Raw genomic sequence first — 20,268 nt, 5'->3', positions numbered from 1 at the left:
CCCGTGACCCTTTCCCTCCCCCTCTTCTCCCTCCATCCCTCTTCTGTCTCTTTTTTCTACTTTCTCTTTCCTCATCCTATTCTCTCCCCATCCCATCCGTCTCAATCACATTCCCACCCTCTCCTGTCTCGTCTCCTCCCCCTGTCCTGGTGTTGCTCCTTGTGATTTGCTCCCTGCCTCTGGGAGAGCCCAATCAGGGATCCCCCTGCCCGCAGCTCGCTCCTCCTTCTGGGAAAGGTGCACAGAGGAAGCAGGGAAGTGGGCAGACTGGATCGCTGGTTTCTCCCTGCGTCCCTCCCCAGGCTCCTCCTCCGGTCCCTCTGTCCCCCTCCCGCGCTCTCCCGGCCTGTGCGCGCTGGGAAGCCCCAGGCCGGAGCATGGAGAGGGGCGCAGGCCTGCCGCAGCACATCATGGCCCAGGTGCGCGTCCAAGCCCCGGGGGCCGCGGCCAGCCGGGAGGATCCGTGCCGGGAAGGCTCGCGGAGGCAGCAAGCGGCTGCCGCCGGGGACAGGCTGGCCGGAGGGCGGCTGCTGGACAGCCGCAGCTTGGATGGGATCAGCCAGGCGTACGGGGCCAGCCGGGCGCAGGAGGGGCGCCGCGCCACCATCTCCAGCGCCCTGGAGCTGGAAGGGACGGTCAGCCACGACGGGGACCTCACCCACTTCGTGGCCAACAACCTGCAGCTGAAAATCAAGCTGAGCTCCCGGGGCAGCCTGGAGGAGCCGGAGCCCCCGGGCCAGCCCTTCCCAGGGCTGGGGCGGAGCAAAGCGGCCGACATCCCCCCCATTGACCCCGCGGTGCTGACGGAGCTGGAGCGCCTGACCCAAGAGGTGGCCCACAAGGTGGACCAGATGATGAGGAGCTTGAACGGCAGCATCCAGAACATGACGGCCCTGAGCGTGGGCTACATCCAGACCTACCGGGACGCCGTGGACAGCTTGGGCGAGTCCGTAGACATGAGTATCAAAGGGATGTACACCCTGATGGCCCGCTGCGAGGAGCTGGACCGCTCCATGCAGCCGGTCCACGCCCTGGCCAAACAGATCCGGGAGATCAAAAGGACCCTGGAGATATTGGAGTCACTGTGCAAGTAGGGCCGGTGGAAAACATTTCGCAGCTGCTTTGTTACTATCGGGGGAGGGGGACCGCTGTGCTGGTTGCAAACTCCAAAAGGGAACATGTAATGTGTGTGGTTGTGTGTTTCTTTCATGTCTTGTGCTGCCATAAGCCTGTTACACTAAAAGCAGACACTGCTTTGCCGAGGATGTGTCTGAAAGGGGCTAATGTCCCCTGACCAATTACTTGAAAATTTCCCACCCTCCCTGTTCGTTAGAGGGGATGATGCATGCTCAGGATTTCAAAGGACCCTAAGGGAATGATGCTCTCAAATTCAGTAGGAACCCAACTTCAGTGGGAGTTGGGCTGCTTTCAAAATCCCAGCTGGGAAGAATTGTCAGCTGGACAAGGAATAGTGAACTGGATTCCCTCATCTGTGTATTTCACCTTTCCCTGTAAAATAAGAATATTTATACTTAATAAAACCACTCTGCAATTTGCCAAACAACTTAAAATGTGTCCATAGGAAAGAACTTCTGCTATTGAGGCTTCCCGGTGTTATTTTCAAAAGAGCCCAGCATTGCTCTTGCCTTGCTCCCTTTGAAGTCAAGGGGAGGTTTACCTCCCATTTCAATGGGTGAAGAACAAGGCCCGCCCTGAGTGGTTTTGAAATTCCCATGCTCTCCATATTCAGCAGCTGAGGAGTTTGCCCTACAAGTGGATGTGCAGGATGCCGGCTCAGAAGCAGATTCTGAATCCTCTCTCAAAACCTCTGATGACTCTCACATTCGCTTCCACATTTAGCAGCCTAACCTGTGACCTATATTAAATATGGAAGAAATGACAGCTGTGTACATATGCTCTGTGGACCTTATACCCTTCAACTGGTTAATTTCTTTGTTTTAGTACAGCAGGGCTGCATGTATTTAATATTTGGCATGTGGTATGGAAGTGCTCCTTTCAGTGTATCTGGGGAACAGAAAGAATTAGCTATAGAGCCCCAAGGCCTTCCTCAGTTCCAGAGAGGACCAGGCTATGCTGTATGGGGGGGAACTTAATAAAGACAGGAACTTCCTGCTCTCAGCTGTTTCCTCATCTAGAGGTGTTAAGTGACTCCCCTGGCTCTGAGTCTCTCAGCCCCTTGGTGCACTAAGGCATTTCTCTCCTGGTAAGACCCTACCGGAATGGCACACCTCTGTCTGAGCATTGCTAAAGCCCAAGGGAGTCCGGTCTAAAGAGGAGTGGAAGCGGGAGGGGATCAGAGCCTGAACCCCCACTAGGCCCAGAAGGGATCCCCCCCAGCAGCCCAGGGGCAGCCTGGAAGTGTGGGGGGGATGTGCAGCTGGGCCTAACAGAGTCCCCCTCCCCGTGGGAGCCTGCAAACTGGAGTAGGGCTAGGGTGACCATGTGTCTGATTTTCAACCGGAACACCTGGTTGAAAAAGGACCCTGGCAGCTCTGGTCAGCACCCTCAACCGGGCTATTAAAAGCCTGGTCAGCGGTGCTCCAGGGCTAAGGCAGGCTAGTTCCTACCTGTCCTGGGGCACCATGCTGTGCCCTGGAAGCTGCCAGCAGGTCCAGCTCCTTGGCTGGGGGGCCATGGGGCTCCATGCGGTGCCCCCATTCCGAGCACTGATTCCTCACTCCCAGTGGCCAGTTCCCGGCAAATGGGACCTGGAGGGGGGCAGTGCCTGCAGGCAAGAGCAGCGTGCACCACGGAGCCTCCTGCCCCCGCCTAGGAGCCAGAGCTGCTGGCAGCTTCCCGGGCACAGCGCAGTGCCAGGGCAGGCAGGGAGCCTGCCTTAGCCCTGCTGCGCCGCTGACCGGGAGCCGCCCAAGGTAAGCCTGGGCCCCAGTCTCCTACCTTAGCCCTGAGCCCCCCCAAACCCAAGCCCCCTCCTGCACCCCAAATCCCTCATCCCTGGCCCCACCCCAGAGCCTGCACCCCCAGCCCAGAGCCCATACCCCCTCCTGCACCCCAGAGCCCTCACCCCCCTGCACTTCAATCCCCTGCCCCAGCCCAGAGCCCCCTCCCACACCCTGAACCTCTCACCCCCTCCTGCACCCCAACCCGCTGCCTCAACCCGCAGCCCCCTCCCGCACTGCGAACTGCCCGGCCCCCAGCTCCCCCTGCACCATAAAACCCCTCATCCCCTGCCCTGCCCCACCCCAGAGCCCTGCCCGCCTCCCGCACCCCAGAGCCCCCTCCCGCACCCCAAAGCCCTGCCCCAGCCCGGGGAACGTGAGCGAGGGTGGCGGAGAACGAGCCACCGAGGGAGGGGGAACGTAGTGAGCGGGGGGCGGGGCCTCGGGGAAGGGGGCGGGGCCTCGGGGCGGGGGGCGGGGCGAGGGTGTTGGGTTTGGGCCAATAGAAGGTTGGTAACCCGAAGCAGGGCAGCGGGGCGGTAAAACCCCTGGCGACCCCCCGGCCCCGATGGCGGCAGAGGGTCTGTTCCTGGGGGGCGGGGCTGCGCGGGAGGCCCCGTTACACCCGGGCAACAGCATCGCCCTGCGGGGTCTCCGCAGCCCCCCGCCCCCTCCGGCGGGGCATCGGTTACCGGAGCAACCCGACCCCGCACTTCCGGCCTCCAGGGCCGTAGAGCTCGGGGTGGAGTGGGGCAGACAGGCGCTTCCGGTCTGCTCCAGCGAGTAGCGGCTTGGGAGACCGGAAGTGTTTTGTCCCCGAGCATCCATCGCCTTCGTCAGCGGAAATGCGTACCCGGCTCCTTTCGGTCTCCACGGCGGTCTCTCCTCTCATTGGCCGGTTCCGCGGGGCGGGGCTGGGGGCGTTGCCCTGGGTGCCGGGCGCTGAGACTGTGATGGGCAGGTCAGCGCGCAGGCGCTGTGGCTCTGTTATGGCGGCCGCCGCCGGGAGGAACGTGGTGTTCGTGACCGGCAACGCCAAGAAGCTAGAGGAGGTGGGTGGGGGGGCAGGGAGCTGCGCAGATTGGACGGAGGGGGCCACCGTACCGGAGTGAGCACGGTGTCCGCCAACTCCCGGAGGAGGGGCGGGGCCGCCTCCCGCGTGCGGTGCTTCCTCCCGCCCCCGCAGCTAGCCCCGCCCCCTGCTGTCACTGCCCGGCCGCTCCGCGTGCCGCCATCGTTAGGCTCCAGAGTTAACGGCCGGGCAAGCCGTGGCTCGGCCTCCCGCGCCCGCAACCGCCGGGACTGTCGCTGCCCTGGGGATGCTCCCGACGCTGAACCTGTCCCCGGACGAGCCCCGTCGGGGGGGGCGGGCCCGCTCCCCTGCACCAGAGCCTGGTGGGAGCCTTAGAGCGAGTCCCCCCTCGCCATCCCTGGTCCTGGACAAACACTGCTCCCATCCGGCGCTGCCCAGCGCCCGCCCTGCTGCCAACTTCCTGCCACCCCCCCCCGTAGTGCGTGGGTCTGAGGCAGGTGGCGAGAGCCCCTGTGGCTGCGAGGGATGGGACCAAACTATCCCCCAGTATCTCACACACTGGGTTAAGTGCTGTCTCCCACCCGCAGAGCTTGCTGAACACCCGCTGTCTCGTTCCCAACAGGTCCTTCAGATCCTTGGGGATGCATTTCCCTACAGACTGGTCGCAAAAAAAATTGACTGTAAGCCCGTGATTTTGTTTCTCACTCGTTAAACAGTAACATTTCAGCAGCCATTGGCCAACCCTCCCCCCGCAATAATCCCTCCTGTTGTTGCAGTGCCAGAATACCAAGGGGAGCCAGACGAGATCTCCATTCAGAAATGTCGGGAAGCAGCAAATCAGGTCATGTCCTTTTCCGCTTTTCCCACTTCCACAGGTGTAAGTCAAAAATGAATACAGATTAACAAAGAGTTTAGGCTAAATGGCCCAGCTGTTACCCACCGCATGACAACCCACCCGTTTGGCACAGAGTTGGTGGGGAATTAAATGGCCATGGACTGACTGGTGCCAACAAAAAGGACGTAGAAGATTTGAATATAGCTACAGAGACATTCCAATGGAAGCCCATATGAGAAAGGGTCATAAATGGGGTCTGCCGCGGCAAAGGCCCTTCCCTGGCCTGATCCCACTGATCTCTAGGACTGAGAGTGAGGTCTGCTCAGTTTCTTTGGCAGAACATTCTTACAACTGGCTCTGTCCTAGATTATTAGTATTCTCGTCTTCCAATCCGGTAGAGCAGGGACATGGTGAAGGGTAGTGTGTCCATCCACAGAGCTCCGGCCTCTCACATCCCTAGAACAGAGGCTGCCACTGTTACTAGGTACAGTAACTCCTCGCTCAACGTTGTAGGTATGTTCCTGAAAAATGCTACTTTAAGCGAAACAATGTTAAGTGAATCCAATTTCGCCATAAGAATGAATGTAAATAGGGCGGGTTAGGTTCCAGGGAAATATATATATATTTACACATACACACATATACACAGTATAAACTGTTTGTTTAAAACTTATAATACTGTACGTAGCAATGATGATTGTGAAGCTTGGTTGAGGTGGTGAAGTCAGAGGGTGGAAGAGGGTGGGATATTTCCCAGGGGATACCTTACTGCTAAATGATGAACAAACACTCCACTGAGCCCTCAAAGGTTAACATGTTGTTGTTAATGCAGCCTCACACTCTACAAGGCAGCATGAATGGAGGGAGGGGAGACAGCATGGCAGACAGAGTCACAGTGTGAGAGAGAGAGGCGCATTGCCCCTTTAAATATGCTGACCCCACTCTAAGTACACTGCCTGTTTAAGTAGATCAGCAAATTGAGACAGCAGCTGCTGCCACTAAGCTCCCTCCTTCCTGATCCCTGTCGTGTGTCCCCCCACTGCTCTGTGGAGATGGGTGGCAGGAGTGGGCAGAGGGGGACACCCTGACATTAGCACCCCTCTCGCCCCCCCCCCCGCAGGAAGCAGGAGGCTCCCAGGAGTAGCTCCAAGGCAGAGGGCAGGAGCAGCACAAGGCAGTGGGGGGAGGGACAGCTGAACTGCCCGGCATAGGGTGGCTGCTGCACAGGGAACTTAGGGGAGCAGGGAGCTGATGCGGGGGGCTGCTAGTCCACCCAAGGTCCAAGCCCCCACCAGCTAACTGCAACGATCTGCTCTTCCTGCAAGCAGTGGACAAAGCAGGCGGCTGCCAAACAACGTTATAAGGGAGCATTGCACAACTTTAAACGAGCATGTTTCCTAATTGATCAGCAATGTTACAATGAAACAGCGTTAACCGGGACGACGTTAAGTCAGGAGTTGCTGTACCTATTGTGGGCAGGAGCGGCAAAAGCTCCTTAAAAATGTGTGTGTATGGGGGGCCACTGGCACCACCCATTTCTCCTAGGCTCCACCCTTGCACTGTCCCTTCATCCTGTGCCCCACCCCTTCCTGCCCAGGCCTTGCCCCGCCTCTTTCCCGAGGCCCCGCCCGTGCCCCGCCTCTTCCCACTAAGAACCCAGCCCCTGCTCGCTCCTTTCCACATGTCCTACGGCCAGTAAAAAGTGGGAGGACATTGCCCTCCCTCTTTTAAAAGTGATGGGGCTATGGCTACATGGACCCGCTGTTCCGGCGCCCCTGATTGCAGGTACGGGGTCAGCGCCTTTGATCCCCTCTTATCATTTGGGTGGCAATGAGGTAGTATTGTGTCCAGTTTTGGGCCCCACACTACAAGAAGGATGTGGAGAAATTGGAGAGAGTCCAGCGACGGGTAACAAAAATGATTAGTTTCAGAGTAACAGTCGTGTTAGTCTGTATTCGCAAAAAGAAAAGGAGTACTTGTGGCACCTTAGAGACTAACCAATTTATTTGAGCATGAGCTTTCGTGAGCTACAGCTCACTTCATCGGATGCATACTGTGGAAACGGCCGTTTCCACAGTACGCATCCGATGAAGTGAGCTGTAGCTCACAAAAATGATTAGGGGTCTGGAACACATGACTTATGAGGAGAGGCTGAGGGAACTGGGATTGTTTAGTCTACGGAAGAGAAGAGTGAGGGGGGATTTGATAGCTGCTTTTAACTACCTGAAAGGTGGATCCAAAGAGGATGGATCTAGACTCTTCTCAGTGATAGCAGATGACAGGACAAGGAGCAATGGTCTCAAGTTGCAGTGGGGGAGATTTAGGTTGGATATTAGGAAAAACTTTTTCACTAGGAGGGTGGTGAAACACTGGAATGCGTTACCTAGGGAGGTGGTGGAATCCCCTTCCTTAGAAGTTTTTAAGGTCAGGCTTGACAAAGCCCTGGATGGGATGATTTGGTGGGGATTGGTCCTGCTCTGGGCAGGGGGCTGGACTAGATGACCTCCAGAGGTCCCTTCCAACTCTGATATTCTATGATTCTCCACTAGCCAGTGGCAGGTTGTCATCCAAAGAGCGCAGGTGCAGATTTCTTTCAGACTCAAGAAGCCAGTTAGGCCTTGGGCTCCAATGAAAGCCAGGACTGTGCAAATGCAGCCCCCCGCATGTTAGGTTCCTCCAGCACTGGCCCCCCAATGAGGGCGATACCCATATGAATGCTTTAGATTAGTTCTCCTCCGACTTCCAAAGGAAAGCTTATTCTCTCTGCCGTGGTAGTTCCCCTTTTAACTGCAGATGCGGAGCACAGGGTTTGTCGCTTGTTCTCTTAGCCTCCGATTTAAGGAGCTTTAATGGATGTTGTGTTTTTATGAAGCCTCTAACGTCATGTGGAACCATAATGGATTGTAACTTAAAAGGCAGTTTAGGAGAGGGTGCCTTCCCCTTAGATCTAATATTTCTGTTTTTTTGACTTCCCTCTGCAGATTCAGGGACCTGTTATAGTAGAAGATACTTGTTTGTGTTTCAATGCCTTGGGGGGCCTCCCAGGACCATATATGTAAGTAGGAGTGAATATGCGTGTAGTTCTTTCCTGTACTACGGTTTGACTGGGGCTGTGGGTTTTTGAGATGTGAGTCCTGGGGGCTCTCCAAATCCCATTAGCAGAACTCTCTTTTCTGTTGTTTGCTGTTCTAACTCCTGCAGCTTCATCCTGAAGAGTGGGGCAATGGGGAAGGGATTTGTACTCACCTGGTCCCTGCTTTGCACTTCATGCGTGGTGCATGGGATGGATTGAACAGCTCAGTGAGCCTGATTTACTCCCAGCTACTGGCCCTGCAAAGGAATCCCTGGAGGCTGATCCATGCACTCCAAACTCAGCACGGGCGTCATTTGGAGGGTTGGGCTCTTAAACTGAAATGATGGTTTAAAGTGATTGGACCAAACTCATCCTTTGTGTAACTACTCTGAAGTCATCAGGGGAGGAATTTTGTCCATTCTGCCACTGCAGTAGAGAAAGAGCTTCAGAGTTTTGTTAATTCAAATCGCTGGATTTATTTTATTATATAATGGGACCCTGGAGGCTGCTGTAGTTCAACTGGTAACAAGATTTCTAAATTTAATCGCTCATAACTAAGGCTAAGGTTTAGTCACGGGTATTTTTAGTAAAAATCATGGACAGGTCACAGGCAGTAAACAAAAATTCACGGGCCGTGACCTGTCCCTGACTTTTATTATAAATACCCCTGACTAAATCTTAGCTGCTCTGGGGGGGCCCCGGGGGCCAATGGCTGACCCCTGCTCTGGCAGTTGGGGCTGACTGCTGACCCCACCCGCTGCTCTGAGGCCCCCCGGGACCATGGCTCTGGGACAGCCCCCAGAACCGCTGCTGCTCCAGTGGCCAGCCACATTGACTGCTCTTCCGGCAGCCCTGGGGCCGGCTGCTCAGGCAGCCCTGGGGCCAGCCACACCAGCTGCTGCAGCTGTGGAAGTCCTGGAGTTCCCAGAAAGTTACGGAATCCATGACCGAACCGCAGCCTTACTCATAACTCCTCTAGCAAAGACCTACTATAGCTCTTGGTACTGCTTTTTAGTTTTGCAATTTCTTCACAATTTGCTCTGCTTGTTCAGGTTACTAGGGCAGAAAACATGGAAGGCGGAATGTGATTATGTACTTCTGTAACTCATCTTCTTTATTTCTTACAACAAAACTGGGCGAATGATCACTCCCCAGATGTGAGTTAATTGGCTTAGTGATTCTGGAAGGAGGAAAAAAAATCTTAAGATGAAGGATTTTTTTTTACCATCTCACTGCTCATTTGTGGGAATTACGCTTCTGAACACTTGGCCTCTGGAATACTTAGCGCTTTTATAGTTCTCTTTATTTAAAGAGCTCCCAAGTATTTTACAAACTCACCTATGCGAGGTAGGTATTCTTCCCATTGTACAGGGGGGATTGCTACCACATGGAGAGCTTAAGTGATTTCCCCCAAATTGTACAGCAACTCAGGAAAAGAACCCAGGTGTCTTGGGTCTCTGCTTTAACCATTAGACTATGCTTCCTCGCTAAAATATTGAACATACATGCTAGGTGGTACGGCACAGCAGACTGGCATGTAATCTGAATAGCAAAAGTACTGGAGTAGAATCTTGGGCTAAAGAGCCACAGGCTCAGTTCTTTAAGAAATAGGCACCAACCCTGCAATGAACTCCATGCAAGTTGACCCCTGGCCCAGGGAGGAGACCCATTGATTTAGTATGACCCACGGGGGTCTGTAACTTGCTGGCTTGGGGTCTAAGTCTGCATTTCATAATGTTTGTTAATATATAGCCCGGAGTAAGGTTTACTAAACAGCGCAAGTTCAACAGGGATTCATGGTGCTAGGAAACCTGTGCAGAGAGAAATCAGACCTAGAATGTTGCGCTGGACATATTTCCATTGTTGATGGCAATGGCAGAAAATAACCCTGCTCCTGACACTTGTGTTCTCTTCTTACGTTTCAGAAAATGGTTTCTAGAGAAGTTAAAACCAGAAGGTATTTCCCTTCGAATTACTGCTCTGAATGGGATTTGCTGTTCAGAATCACATGCTCCTGTGCAACCTAGCAATAATGTGAAATGAATCCCTTTCCTCTCTGGGCTTTCATGGCTCTGCACTTGACTGGTTGCTTTGCCATCTCTGGGACTGCTCACTTCTCCCCATTCCTCACGGTCTCCATGTGTCCCATCATGTTCTGCCCTTAGCCCCTCCCTTTGCTCCATCTCCACCTTATCAGTGAGTAAGATCATCTGCTCTGATGGCTTCAGCAGCCATCTCTGTGCCGATGATTCCCAAATCTACCTCTCCCACTCTCTTCAGAGTCATATCTGTCTTGGTACTGATGACTGCTCTTCCTAATTGCCCTGTAGTTATCAGTTCAGCATGGCAACACAGTAGTACAACCTTTGTGTCACCCCTCTTTCCTTTCCCCTCCTCACAACTAGACTATTACTGAATCCTGTCACTTCTTTTCCAACCTATCCAAAATCCATCCCTCCCCTGTATGTGCCTTCCTGATCTCCTTTTTACTGATCTGATCTTCCTGTCACCCACCTCGTGTCCCTCCAGTACCACCAAATTCCCCTTCTTTGCCTGCTCTTCTGACTACACTCTGGGAGCTCCCTCTCTGCTGCATAATGCTGTCACAAGTATGGACAATGGGAAACAGACTGACCCCAAGTGACAGGAGATGTAACCTTTAGTCTCAGATGAATAAAACCATTATCCTAGGCAGTTATGTAGCATGTCATCTAGGCATTGCAAAACATTTCAAAAACATTCATTAAGCCCCCTTGCAAGGATTCTGTGGAAAACTCATGAGTAGAGTCCAGGAATCCTGATCACCAGTCTCCTGAAATACCCGTGAGACACCATTCCCTGCCTAATCCCGGTAATACTCCCTCACCCTTGTGAATGTGGATGCAGTCCGTGGGAGGCCTGCCACGGGGGCACAAAATGTTATCTGTTTGGGGTTCCCCCTCCCCTCGCTTGTCGCAGATTGCCTCTTGTCAGTTGTGCTGTGTGCCGAATGAAACGTGGAGATGATGGAATCCTTCTTCTGTTGCTTAGGTCTGTACAAGCTGTTAGCGGGGTTTGAAGACAAGTCTGCTTATGCTCTTTGCACCTTTGCATTCAGCACTGGAAACCCGGAGGACCCGGTGAAGCTGTTCAAAGGCCAAACTTGTGTAGGTATTCAGATCACTGTGCAAAAGAAGCCTCTGCAGATGGGAGTGAGGGGGCTTGTAACGTGAGTCCGTTAACAGCACTAATTCGCATGGGGCTCATCTTGGCCACCTACATCCATATTTAGTTACCTACATAAATGGCCTGATTTTTCCAGGGTTGCTGAGCCGCTGCAACTCCCAAAGACTTCAGTGGGAGATGTGGATACTCAGCACGTCTGGAGATCGGGCTTCTCATCGTGGTGCCGAGGGGCACCTGAGTTTGAAAACGTTGGTTAAAGGTTCTGAATGATCCTCCAAGTTCTCTTGTCTCCACTCCTGAGCCTGGTGGCTCTTCAGCCGTCCAAGCCCTTTAATGCTAGGAGCAGAATGTGTGGCTGCACCGTTTCAATGAGCTGGCAGTGATGCTCCAAGCCCCATCACTCAGCTGCACATAGTTAACCCTTTCCTCAGATGTCCGTCTTTCCAGACCCTATCGTTTTCATTTGGATATGTGGTTGCTCTTCTCCGAACTCCCTCTAATATGGCTACATCTTGCTGGTACTGAGAAGCACAGAAGTGACCGGTCTTCTCCCACCATCCATGCCCAGAGTTTTCTCCAGCCAGCCTTAAATCTTGTTGCAGTTGCTCTCTCCTGCTCCTATGCCTGTTTGCTAGTTTATCCTTCAGACAGTCAGGAATTCTTATTGGGGGGCAGAGTCCTGAAGCCTCAACGCCCTGGGATGTGTATGTTGAGCAGGCCTGCCAGGGGAAGGTGGAGAGCAGTGCAGGAGGTCTGTCTGCCTACGGCATGGACGTAAGAAGATGGAGCACTAAACCAAGAAGTCCTAGTTGTTTACCTTGGCCTTGTTTTGCGGGAATGCTAAGCAATCTTGTAGCTTTTGGTGGTTTCACAAAGCAGAGGTCTAAAATGTAAGAGGTTCATTTTTCCACGTGTAATGATCTGGAATGTAAATGTGGCAGAGCAGTGCTGAGAAAGAAACCTCTTATTTTTTCTTCCTCCTCGAATTGGCAGGGTCGCATTGTTGAACCCAGAGGCCCCAGAGACTTTGGCTGGGATCCTTGCTTTCAGCCTGACGGTTATGACCAGACGTAAGTGACTCTTTGCCTTTAATTCTTTACTTAAGAAAATCCAAGAAACCAAAGGTTCTGTTAATGCATCAAGTGGAACCCACTTACAGTGAGTTCTGCCAGAGGGAAGTTGAGATGGGCTTAAAGCAGAATTTTACATCTGAACAGCTTTGACCATGGGGGACGTGGCTCGGAACCTCACAGCTCAGACTGTCTCAAGCCTGTAGGGCAGAAGACCTGAGTGTGCAGCGTGTTTCTAAAGAACTGTTTCCCATCCTAGGACTCCTCACAGACTTTGGAGAGATGCAGGGACAGTTCTGCTCTTGTTTTCTAGTAGCTGCTGCTAGTTAGTGGACTGTTGTAGGAGTCAGATATGGTTTTTATTGACTCTGACTTTAAGTGAGCTGCATCAGCCTGCCTAGAGTAGTGTTGAAAATAAATGGACAGAGGTGGCCTTGCACTAGGGCACATGACTGCACAAGTCCAGGACAATGGAGACCCAGGCCCAGGGTCTGACTCTCCTTTGGGAACTGAGCTGCACTCAATTCCTTGCCCTCTGAATAAGATGACAAAGGGCTCAGTGAGTTAAGCCTGGCAAGAGAGCCTGCTTGACTCCCAAGTAGAAATTATGTGACAAAAGGTTGGTGCCGAAGTAAAGCCCAGAGTCAACAGAGGGCGCCCTAATCTGCACGTACAAAGCAGGCCAAGGGAACCACTTCTGCAAAGGAATGTAACAGTTACAGAATGCACGGATCTGGTCTGTCACCAGCGGCATCTCTAAGGCCTGGCATTACACTAGCCGGTGAAGGGAGCGGTCTCAGCTTCTCAACAGGCCGCTGGAGCTCAGGAGCACGCAGTTACCAAGTAAACCGTGGTTTAAACTCTTGGTTGGGATTGTGGCCATTCCTGTTTTCTCCTCCTCCCCAGGTATGCTGAGCTGCCCAAGGCAGTGAAGAACTCCATCTCTCATCGCTACAGAGCACTCAAAGAGCTCTCCGGCTACTTCAGTCAGCAGAACAACCCAGCAGAAGCCACCTCCACTCCCAGTTAGGCTTCCGGTGTCTTGGGCTACGTCCACACTGCAATAAATACCCCACGGCACCGAGCCTCGGAGCCCGGCTTGATTGACTCGGGCTTGCGGGGCTTGGGGTGTGGGACTAAAACTTGCAGTGTAGTTGCCTGTGCTCGAGCTGGAGCCTGGCTTTCGCTGGTTTTCGGAGCCTGGGCTCCAGCCAAGTCTGAACATTTCCAGTGCCATTTTTAGCCCTGCAGCCCGAACCCCATGACCCCAAGTCAGCTGACCCAGGCCAGCCGCGAGTCTCTGATTGCAATGAAGATGTGCCCTTGGGGACACCAGACTTTTACAGAGAGTTGTATGTGAGATGTGGGGTCCATTTGTGGTCGTCTGTACTGTCTATGTAGAATAAAGCTGCCCACTTTAAAGCTGGGATGGTTTTCTGCTTCCTTTTGTTGCTTCTGAGGAGCCTGAAGAAGCCAGTGGGTCTACACTGATTTTTAGGGGCTGAAGTGCACTGGATACAGAGTTTGGTGTTCACGTTATCCCACAGCTTGTCCCAGGCCGGTGGCGTTTGTGCAGCTCACCCTGCCTCTTCTGTTCTCCCCTATGCTGTTGCCCTATCAACAGGATTTTTTTGGGTGGTGATGGGAAGATCAGTCAGTGGTCATTGCACAAGATCAGTGGGAAAAATGACGATCATTTCCCCTTTGTGTATTGTAATCCTGATGGCTAAAATGCCTGTGAAAAGTATCTGACAGCTTGTCTAATGACATGAAAGTGTGATGCAAAGGTCACTAACACATCCAGATTAAATTTACAGCGCTAGTTTGCTATGTACTTCCCATCACCACCCTTCCCACCCCCTCCTCTGAGCCTGCTGTGCCCTCGCGCCTCTACCACCTTTGCCTTTATTTCTGTCTTTCCTGAACAGCACATACCACAGCCGCTGACTTTGTCATTTTCCACGCGGTGCTCGACCCACGCTCCGCCCCAGAGCCGGTCCCACCCCTACTCTGCCTCTTCCTGCCCCCGGTCAGCCTATTCCTGCCATGTTCTGCCCCTCCTCCGAGCACCTCTTGCCACCTCTCACGACTAGTCCACCATGTTTCTATTATCCCTGTAATATCTGGTTTCCCTTCCTGTGTCAGTAGTTCTAATTCATCCGTTTTGTCACCCAGGCTCTTTGCATTGTGTACAGACATCTTTGTGGTTTCTGCTTGGCTTTGCCCAGATTCCTCACCTGATTAGGAACAATCATTCTACTGCCAGTATCATCTACCTGACTGTTAGTATCATTGGTATTGGCACTACCTTTCCTCTTGATGTCCATTCTCTTCCCCTTTGTTGTTCCTTTCTCCATTGCTGTATCCTCTTTTACTTGATTTTCCTCCCACTAGTATTAGACTCGGGCGTGGAGATCCCAACGGTCTCCCCAGAATTCCTAGTTTAAAGCTATTTGAATCAGTTGTACCAACCTCCATCCCAGAAGTCTATTTCCCTCCCTATTCAGGTGGAGTCCATCCCAGGAGAACAGTCCTCTGCCCGTGAATTCCTCCCAGTGGTCGAATATCCCAAAGACCTCCTTATAGCATCATTGCCTGAGCCATCTGTTGATGATCATAATCTTCTCTCCTACTCTTGGGACAGGTAGAATCTCACTGAAGATCACCTGAGCCTCCATTTCTTTAACGTCTTACCCAGCCTGGCCTAGCCTCCCTTGATGCGTTCTAGTGGGAAACTAGCCGTATCTTTTTTTTCCTCACACGAAGGACAATCTGTGTGTCCTCATTATATAAAGGGAGCCCCACACAATATACCCAACAGAGATTCCTGCCCTTTTATGATGAGGGAGCCCAATGCAACCCTTCTGCCAGGGGGAGGCAGCAGCAACAGGGGCTAGGTTCAGTATCTAGGGGTTCCTCTTAACAATACAAAATAGAACTGGCTTAAGCCCTCATCCAGTAATCTGGGAAAATTTAACACCATCCGTAGGTGCCTCTAAGACAGAGGTTCTCAACTGTGGTCCACTGTTTGTTCAGGGAAAGCCCCTGGCATGCTGGGCTCGTTTGTTTATCTGCCACGTCTGCAGGTTTGGCCGATTGCTGCTCCAGGCCAATGGGGGGTGCGGGCCGAGGGATGTGCTGGCTGCCCTTCCTGCAGCCCCTATTGGCCTGGAGTGGCGAACTGAAGTCCTCTCATGACTGTCTGTTCTTGGTTAACAAAAAACTCAGAGATGTGTTCATAGGGGTTCTAGGGTTGTCAACTTTCTAATCGCACAAAACCAAACACCCTTGCCCTGCCCCTGCCCCACCCCTTCTGCGAGGCCCCGTCCCAGCTCTCTCCATCCCCCCACCCTCACTCACTCCCTCACTCATTTCACTGGGCTGGGGCAGGGGGTTGGGGTGCAGGAGGGATGAAGGCTCTGGCAGGGGTGCAGGCTCTGGAGTAGAGCCAGGGATGATGGGCTTGGGGTGTAGGAGGGGGATCTGGGCTGGGGTTGAGGGGTTTGGAGTGTGGGAGGGGGCTTCAGGCTGGGGCAGGGGATTGGGGTGTGGGGGGGAGGGCTTCAGTTGGGGGTATGCGCTCTGGGGTAGGGTTTGGGATGCAGGAGGGGGCTCCAGGTTGGGGCCAAGAGGTTCAGAGAATGGGAGGGGGTTAGAAACTGTGGCAGGGGGTTGGGGTGCAGAAGGGGGTGTGGGGTACAGGAGGGAATTTGCATGTGGGAGGGGGGTCAGGACTGGAGCAGAAGGTTGGGATGCGGGACGGGGTGCTGGGTTCAGGCCTCAGATCTTGCACCAGGCCCAGTGCTCCAGGCTCTCTCTACTACAGCTTCTGGGCTAGCTCCTGCTGTGCCTTAACAGTGCTTGTAACTACTACTTGTTTTCTCATCTTTAGATTGTGTATTAATTATACCGATTTACTTAAGAATCCCCAGTTATCACTTTGAGGGTCGACGGGTTCTTGCCCCAAGATCAGGCCCAGTATTTATTATATAGTTGGGAAACCCGATGTGCACAGTTGCAACACTCACACTATAGGAACTCTTTTATATTTACAAATATAGTTTATTAATACATTTAACATAGTCACAAACACTCCAACTCAGTAAGATAGAGATACTACAGAATTCAGAGTAACAGCCGTGTTAGTCTGTATTTGCAAAAAGAAAAGGAGTACTTGTGGCACCTTAGAGACTAACCAATTTATTTGAGCATGAGCAGTGAGCTGTAGCTCACGAAAGCTCATGCTCAAATAAATTGGTTAGTCTCTAAGGTGCCACAAGTACTCCTTTTCTTTATACTACAGAATGTATCTCTGCACTTCCATATACTCTCACCATCTCCTGTAGAACAACCTGCAGTGTTAGCCATCACCTTCCTCATCACCATCACTGTGCTCCTCATCACCAGTGGCCATCACTCTGTCACCTCCCAAGGACTACATCTCTTGCTCCTACCGCCCCTAGGCTGGGATGCCACTTTTATAATACGTTACGCTGACACTGCTATGTTTGATGCATATTCAGTAGGGGGATTTCCCCCCTTTTCCTTATTTGTATTTCCTCGCCTTACTAATGTTGGAGTGTCTTTTTCCTACTGGTCAGTATATCAGTGATCACAGCTTATTATCGTATATGTCAATTCGTTACCATGGCCCTTTTGTGATTAGGTATCACATTTGTTATTTCTGTCCTAACCGGTTATTTCAGTTCTTTCCAAGTTCCAAGTTGTGGTGTACCAGTTAATTTTAACCTGTTAATTTTAAAAGGGAATGAATTTAGGAAAGCCCCTATGCCAACCTACTTCAACGCATCCTGTATGTTAAAGGTCGCAGCCATACATGGACCTTATGCTTTAGCTCATCACCATCTATCCAGGTGAAAAGTCCCAAACATATGTACGCTAACTTTGCCTTAGGTCAACAAACAGGATGTGGCCTGCAGGTCCCTTGTGTTAGAGCCAAAATATACTCTAATATAAATCTATAATAATATAACAAATAATCACACCCATAAAAAAATAAGAAACTTATAAGAAAAGATATATAGGCAAGCAGCCATTTATAATAAGGCTCCTTCATGGGCTCCAGGTTTGTATAATTTTTGGTGGTGGCCAGAATGGGTCCAAGACCTGTCCCTGTAGCAGGGCACTGATTCACCGGCGCGGCCCCTCCTGTTGGTTGTCTGGGAATTAGCTCTTTTTTTGCCTCGGAGCGCCCTCTGCTGGCCAGTGGCTCGCCTGATCAGGCCCCATGTCCCTACCGGACCCCAGTGCCCCTTTACCTCGGTGTTCTGCCCTAGCAGTACCCCCACACTCTGGGTCTTCCTTCCCAGGGGGACCCCCAACGCTCTGTGCCTGCCTTGCCTCAGTGGCTACTGCCAGTCATCATCTAGCCCCCTCTCACTGGGGCAGACTGTAGTCTGTAATGGCCACTCATCATTGGCAAGGGGGATTAGGAGCAGCTGCCTCTGCCAATTCCCAGGCTGCACCTCTGTAGCCCCAGTACTTTTGTAGGCCTTCAATAAGGCCTTCAGCCTGGGGAGTTGCCAGGCTGGAGCTCCCCAGCTCTTCTTGCCTTTCCCCAGCCCTGTTCTGCTTCAGGTACCTCGCTCCCAGGCAGCTAGCCGGTCTCACTAGAGCCACACCTGGGGCCACCTACCTCTCCAGCCTCCCTCAGTTGCTCTTAATTCCTTTTACCTTGGAGTGGGGCAGCTGCCCCACTACAGTCCCCCACACCTTCCTTGTAAGCCGATATATAGCCTTACCCCTGTCCACCCCACCCCCACAGCTGGGGCCGGGAGCAGGGCCATGTCTCTGGGAAGGGGGACCCAGACAGGAGAAAGGGGGATGAGGCTGTGGCCACAGCTGGGACCCTGAGTGTGGGGCCGGGAGTGGAGACCCAGCTGGCAGCCGAGCCCTGGGCACAGGTCTGGCAGTGGGTCTCCGGGCGGCAGCTGGGACCCTGTGTAAAATGTTTCCACATCCCTAGTTCCCGCGCCTATGAAAATAAGGTTAAGCATGCCTTTCAAGTTGATGCTCAGTGGACAATTATGAACAGAGATATTGTTCACATCAAAATGTATGTAAAATATGAGCCCAAACATTGGTGGAGCTGGGCCCGTGTTCCTGAATATTGGTGGAGCACGGGCACCACAGGCCCATAAAACTTGCCGCCTATGGGGTCCTTTACATCACTCTGGTAATGTAGGGGCCTTAAAACTTTCACAGTTTTAAAGCTTCTGGGGGACTTGACTAAGAATGGGAACAGTTAACTAACAATAGGAACATTAACAATGTTACTACATAGACAGGCTGCTACATTTCTGCCTCAGAGAATGAGATCAATTAACTGTCAACAGCAACTTTAACTGTTAGGACACAGTCAGGCTGCTACATTTGTGCCTCAGAATATGAGACCAATTAACTAACTGGCAGGCTGCTACATTTCTGCCTCTAGCCGGCCTTGTGCATAATAAAAAGCCCTACCTTTCCATGCCAGTGAGCTGCAGTAGCAAGCGAGAGGGACAGAGTCTCTCTCTCTCTCTCGTTGGCATGCACGTACATCCAGCCCCGCCCTGCCTCCCCATGGTGATCAACCACGCAGGCACGCACGCCCAGCCCCCCTCCCCTGTTCTGAGGCTGCTCCAGGAACACTGGAACAGACACGCTGCCGGGGAAGAGACGTGTGTCCCCTGGCAGATTTTTTTTGCGTTTTTCTGCACGGGGAGGCACAGAAAACTGCGGGCCACATGAATTCTGTGCCCGCGCAGTGGCGCAGACTTCTGTCAGGAGTAAAGTCCGGCGTGGACTTTGGGCGCATACTTGGCTTGCGAGCCCGTTCTGAAGCCTGTGCTGTGCTGGAGTACAGGCCGTGTGGGGCCAGTAGACCTCGGTGCCGCACAGGGGGCGGCAGGTGACCCCCCCCACCCTCTTGGTAGGGCGGCACGGCCATTGGTTGTGGGAAGGGGGTGCTGTGGCCGTTACAGAGGGGGACAGGGGAAGTTCTTGCCGTGGCCATTAGATGCGGGAAGAGGGAGGTGGTCGCTGTGGCCGTTACGGGGGTGGGGGGAGGCGGGCACTGGAGCCCGTGGCCCGCAGCGCAGCCTTCATCCCCCGCTGGCTCAGCACCGGCTGGCAGAAGAGGCAGCAGGGCACAGCCCCACCCTGGTCCTGGTGCGAGGGGCCGTGGGGGCTCTGGACCACAAGGGTCTGTCCCTGGTCTCTTCCCCAGGAGAGGTGACGGGGCTCCCCGCTGCTCTGAGCGCCCCCAAGCCCCCCTTCGCTGATCCCAGCCCCCCACCCCCCTTCTGCAGCTCCCCCCCCTCCCTCAGGATCCTTGCCCCAGGGGCTGCTCCCCCCCAGCTGCTCCTCCCACACTCCCAGCCCCCCCAGGACACTGCCCTATGCCCTCACCTCCCCCCTCCCGCCAGCCTGGGGGGACACGGACCGTGCAGGCCGCTGAGAGCTTCCCGCGCGGCGCGCTGCCCCGGCCAGTAGGGGGCGCGGCGTGTCCGGCTGTCCGAGGCACGTGTCCTCACCCCGGCCGGGGCGGCGATGCCGGGGCCGTAGAACGCTGCTATTGGTTAGCAGGCTTGTCATTCCAGTCTCCTCTCGGCTGCTGATTGGGGGAAGCCGAGGAGGGTGGCGGATGGCTCGGTCCCCGGCTCCCGGGGACTTGGCCGCGCGGCGCTGCCGGTGAGAGCGCGGGGCGGGGCTGGCGGCGGCGGGTTTCCCACCCCCCCCCCAGCCCCATGCCACGCGCCCTGTCTGCATGGGGTCGTTGCCGCTGCAGAGGGGAGGCGGGCGCCGCAGCGGTTCCAGAGCGGGCCGCGGGGAGGAGGGCGCCGTGGCGGTTACTGAGGGGAGCGGTGGAGGCGGGCGCGGCGGCCGTTACGGGGGGGGAGGGGCAGGCGGGCGCGGCGGCCGTTACGGGGGGGGAGGGGCAGGCGAGCGCGGCGGCCGTTACGGGGGGGGAGGGGCAGGCGAGCGCGGCGGCCGTTACGGGGGGGGGAGGGGCAGGCGGGCGCGGCGGCCGTTACGGGGGGGAGGGGCAGGCGGGCGCGGCGGCCGTTACGGGGGGGCCGGGGCGCTCCCTGCCAGTGGCCGAGGGGACCCCCGCGCGAGGGCGGGGCGACTAGCAGGTCGCCGGGGGAGGGGGAACATCTGCCCTGGCC

The 20,268-nt window shown here is 54.2% G+C and overlaps 3 protein-coding genes across 6 annotated transcripts in view; all 3 read left to right on the top strand.

The window, feature by feature from the left end:
• The first annotated feature begins 230 nt into the window (after positions 1-230).
• On the top strand, positions 231-2,139 carry BORCS6 (BLOC-1 related complex subunit 6). Its single transcript, XM_048853824.2, has one exon. The coding sequence runs from the start codon at positions 378-380 to the stop codon at positions 1,092-1,094; it is 717 nt and encodes a 238-aa protein (XP_048709781.1). The 5' UTR covers positions 231-377; the 3' UTR covers positions 1,095-2,139.
• A 1,612-nt stretch (positions 2,140-3,751) lies between these two features.
• Positions 3,752-13,524, top strand: ITPA (inosine triphosphatase). 2 transcript variants are annotated; one of them, XM_048853818.2, is made up of 8 exons: positions 3,752-3,973; positions 4,577-4,634; positions 4,731-4,795; positions 7,771-7,844; positions 9,788-9,819; positions 10,893-11,008; positions 12,021-12,097; positions 13,004-13,524. In XM_048853818.2, the coding sequence occupies exons 1-8, from the start codon at positions 3,767-3,769 to the stop codon at positions 13,125-13,127; spliced, it is 753 nt and encodes a 250-aa protein (XP_048709775.1). In that variant the 5' UTR covers positions 3,752-3,766; the 3' UTR covers positions 13,128-13,524. The 2 variants fall into 2 exon arrangements, with proteins under 2 accessions (XP_048709775.1, XP_048709774.1); XM_048853817.2 differs by having other exon boundaries at positions 4,731-4,831.
• A 5,235-nt stretch (positions 13,525-18,759) lies between these two features.
• The window catches only part of LOC125638248 (uncharacterized), a 30,336-nt gene continuing 28,827 nt past the window's right edge, over positions 18,760-20,268 (top strand). For 2 of the 3 annotated variants that reach the window (XM_048853756.2, XM_048853755.2), the window contains exon 1: positions 19,719-19,789. The gene's annotated coding sequence lies outside the window, so the exon portion shown is untranslated. Of the gene's footprint in view, positions 19,029-19,718; positions 19,790-20,268 lie in introns of those variants that run through there. The other variant, XM_075130076.1, reaches the window with a different exon arrangement.

The sequence above is a fragment of the Caretta caretta genome, chromosome 6, assembly GCF_965140235.1.
Source record: "Caretta caretta isolate rCarCar2 chromosome 6, rCarCar1.hap1, whole genome shotgun sequence".
Taxonomy (NCBI): domain Eukaryota; kingdom Metazoa; phylum Chordata; order Testudines; family Cheloniidae; genus Caretta; species Caretta caretta.
This window is presented reverse-complemented; position numbering and strand designations above follow the sequence as displayed.

Bases quoted from the DNA above. Each gene is read 5' to 3' on its own strand.
- BORCS6 (XM_048853824.2), top strand. From the start codon at position 378: ATGGAGAGGGGCGCAGGCCTGCCGCAGCACATCATGGCCCAGGTGCGC.
- ITPA (XM_048853817.2), top strand. From the start codon at position 3,767: ATGCGTACCCGGCTCCTTTCGGTCTCCACGGCGGTCTCTCCTCTCATT. The intron at 4,635-4,730 runs GTAAGCCCGTGA...CTGTTGTTGCAG, and splicing joins GGTCGCAAAAAAAATTGACT to TGCCAGAATACCAAGGGGAG. The intron at 4,832-7,770 runs GTAAGTCAAAAA...TTCCCTCTGCAG, and splicing joins CTTTTCCCACTTCCACAGGT to ATTCAGGGACCTGTTATAGT.